Source organism: Cariama cristata, unplaced genomic scaffold (assembly GCF_000690535.1).
Source record: "Cariama cristata isolate BGI_N322 unplaced genomic scaffold, ASM69053v1 scaffold36057, whole genome shotgun sequence".
In the NCBI taxonomy this organism is placed as follows: domain Eukaryota; kingdom Metazoa; phylum Chordata; class Aves; order Cariamiformes; family Cariamidae; genus Cariama; species Cariama cristata.
Window position 1 is genome coordinate 1 of NW_009628917.1, and position 3,413 is coordinate 3,413.

The 3,413-nt window shown below is 44.6% G+C and overlaps 1 protein-coding gene across 1 annotated transcript; it reads left to right on the forward strand.

Moving 5' to 3' along the window:
- Positions 1-88: 88 nt before the first annotated feature.
- Positions 89-2,774, forward strand: CCNB1 (cyclin B1; the record flags this gene model as incomplete). The annotated part of the gene is made up of 6 exons (XM_009704986.1): positions 89-271; positions 653-811; positions 1,213-1,449; positions 1,872-2,012; positions 2,282-2,392; positions 2,664-2,774. Coding segments are annotated over 6 exons (942 nt in total), but the record flags the coding sequence as incomplete, so codon positions are not given.
- Positions 2,775-3,413: the final 639 nt, after the last annotated feature.

The following is a 3,413-nucleotide window of genomic DNA, read 5'->3' on the forward strand; positions in this document are numbered from 1 at the left end:
GTGCGGTTCGTCCCATGGGAGCCTTTGCTTGGCCCGCACTGGGCTGCGGAGGGAGGTGCTGCCCGCACTGATCCCAAATTTCCTTTAGTTGGAGCCTCAGTCCCCAACACCCATGGAGATATCTGGATGTGCTCCATCAGAGGATGTGCTGTGTCAGGCTTTTTCTCATGTGTTGCTTGACATGGAAGACGTAGATGCGGAAGATCATGATGACCTATACCTCTGCAGCAACTATGCGAATGACATCTACAAGTATCTGAGAGACCTTGAGGTTGGTAGGAGTAGGACGTAACCGCAAGGGGTATCTGCTGACACAGTGAACCTGTCATTATAGGCATGGCTTGGAGCTGGTATTCGCTTTCACCTGTGGATTTTCTTGAGGGATTAATAAGTGATCTCACAACTTAAAATAATTAAACTGGGCTGAAAACATAAACAGATGCTGGTTGTTAGACCAATCAACTAGTAGTACTAGTACCATGCTCTTTCTAGCCCATCTCTAGTAAACAAAGAAACCTTGTGCCCTGTGGCCTACACCTATGGGCTATGCCTGTACTGAACTTCTTGATAAGCCTTAAGATGCAACAGAGGCTAGGCATTGCAAATGCTTCAGCTAAGTGACTAGATCTACTAACCCTATTTCTTCACACAGGAAAATCAACCTATCAGACCCAGATACCTGGCCAGCCAGGAAATCAATGGGAAAATGCGTGCTATACTAATAGACTGGCTTGTGCAAGTACAAGTAAAATTCAGCCTCCAGCAGGATACCTTGTACCTGGCAGTTGCTATCATCGATCGCTTCCTGCAGGTCAGTGTCTCTCGTCTAGTGTCAGGCAATGCTCTTCGCCTAAGCTAAAGCACAATAAGCACTGATCAGTAACACCATACATGTTTAGACATGTTACCCTTAACAAAATACAGTTGACTCACAATGGACATTTGATGTTGAATTGTATGCACAACGTAATCCTCTCAGCTACGAACAGTGACTCAATATATCAAAACTGCTTACTTCTCTCCCTGATTTGATCTCAAAGCCTTCTAATACCCCTGCAGATGCCAACAGAGGTAACAGATGACGTACAGTTATTCTGTATATGCTGGTATGAACATCCTGCTACAGAACAAACCTTACATTGACTACCTTGAAAAGCTGTGTTCTGAGCTAAGTCATTCATTTAGATTAATCTCTACTGCTTCTTACTACAGGACAATGCTGCTTCCACGAAGACGTTGCAGCTGGTTGGTGTCACAGCTATATTCATTGCCAGCAAATATGAAGAGATATTTCCCCCATTTATTGGAGACTTTGCCTATGTAACGGATCACACTTACACAACAGTCCAAATTCGTGAGATGGAGGTGAAGATCCTGAAAGCCCTGGACTTTAGTCTGAGTCGCCCTCTCCCATCTCAATTCCTAAGGAGGGCTTCAAAGATTGCGGAGGTAATGCTGAGAACAGGTCTTACTGTGAGCAGCATCTGGAAAATGCAATATTTGACTGTGGTAGCTTGTTAAAATTGTTCAAAACTTTTCAGTACTGCAACATTTAGCAACTGAACCTGGTTGAGGCATGTCTCCATGTAGAACTAGGTCTTGTTTGTCTGCATTCAGTCACATGAGCCTAACTTGCCCAGAACCAGAGTTAAAATGTCTGCCTGGTACTGCAGATGACTGCTAGACTGCTATTGAAAGGGGTGGTCCTAGACTATGAGCAGCCTAACACAGCTCAGAAATGCTCTGTGATTATGCTACTTGAATTTCAAGCCTATAGCTCTGAAAATGTTCACTAAGGAACTATTTTTCCTGCTTGACTGAACAAAGGCTTGCCTTGGGGATAGCCAATACTCAAATCTGACTTCCTGCAGGCGGACTTGGAAGAACATGTTCTGGCCAAGTACCTGATGGAGCTGTCCATTGTGGACTATGACATGGTTCACTTCCCTCCATCCAAAACTGCAGCAGCTGCTTCCTGTTTGGCTCTGAAACTCCTCAATGGATGGGAATGGGTAAGTCATGCTTGTCAGACCATCTTCTAGTTTGGGACTCTGTGCCTGTGCACCTGCTTAAAAGACCAACTGTGTGTCTCCTGCTTCCTTTGTGGTATCTCAGCATGTTCTTGTCTCCCTGTGGCCCATTACAAGGAGATAGCAGTAGGGTAGTAACTGCTAACCCTCCCCTGTCAGACAGGAGACTGCAATTGCTTGAGCCCAACAGAAGGCAAAGAACCCAGTGTACTTGGGTTGTTATCTTGTCTAATGATTTCCCTTCCTTTCAGACACCAACTCTACAGCACTACACGTCTTACCTACAAGGTGACCTTCTCCCAGTTATGCAGCACATAGCAAAGAACGTAATTCTTGTGAATGAGGGCATGACCAAACACTTGGTAAGAGTCTTGCAGTGCAGGTGGGCAATATGCAGGGTGAAGTGTCAATATGTGGTGTTCTGAGGCTGGCTTAGCTGAGCCACTGCTGTCTGACTTGGATAAGACCTGCTTACTTCAGCTGAAGATGTCTATCTTGCCAAAGTGGCATGAGAGAGCCATGAACTGGTCTTGTGTGCTAGGATGGGCTTAGCTTGACCACCAAGCCTCAGCTGAGCTGGAATAGTGTAAGTTTACAAACAAGGTGAACTTAATCAAACTTGTATCTCTACAGGCAATCAAGAAGAAATATGCCAGCAGGAAAAACAGCAAGATAAGCACCTTGAAACTGCTGGACTCTTCTATCATCTGGAATCTAGGCGAACCTCTGATTAAAAACTTCTAACTCCCCTGCAGGCTCAAGCAGAGCATTGGCACTATGTGCCACTGTGTATATAATGTATTTTGAGTATTTTTAAGCTTCCAATAAACTATATTATCTTCTTTGTGATAATAGTTACCTTCCTTCTACAGCTGAGGGATCTCAGTGGAGACTGAAGTGTTGGGAGGCATTATGAGACCTCTGGGCCTAGCCTGGGTGGTGGGGTTCCTGATCCTCCAGGTAGGTGTACAGGCAAGAGTGTTGGCACAGGCTGTGCTAATTAGTGGCAGAGATGGCATCTGCCAGATTAGCCAAATTAGGGTGCAGCTCTATTAACTTAGTATTTATTTATTGTAGTATATTTTTGTTAATAACTTACCTAACAACTAGCAGCTCTGTCTCTAGAATACGAGTCAAAGATCTGTATCTGCCTTCACTTAGAAGCGATAACTGTTCTTTGCCTATCCTACCTATTTTCTTTTCCTTTGTTACAAATATTTCACCTTTTGTCAGTAGTAGTTTCCCTTCTGTTATTTACCTAAAAAACACCTGGAGAAGGGGCTGCCTTGTGCCCAGTGCAGGTGAAGGTGTGTGTTTTTTTTTCACCGAGAGGGCTTGCGTGGGGAATGAGCTCAGCAACGAAGGAACGCCACCAAAAGGACC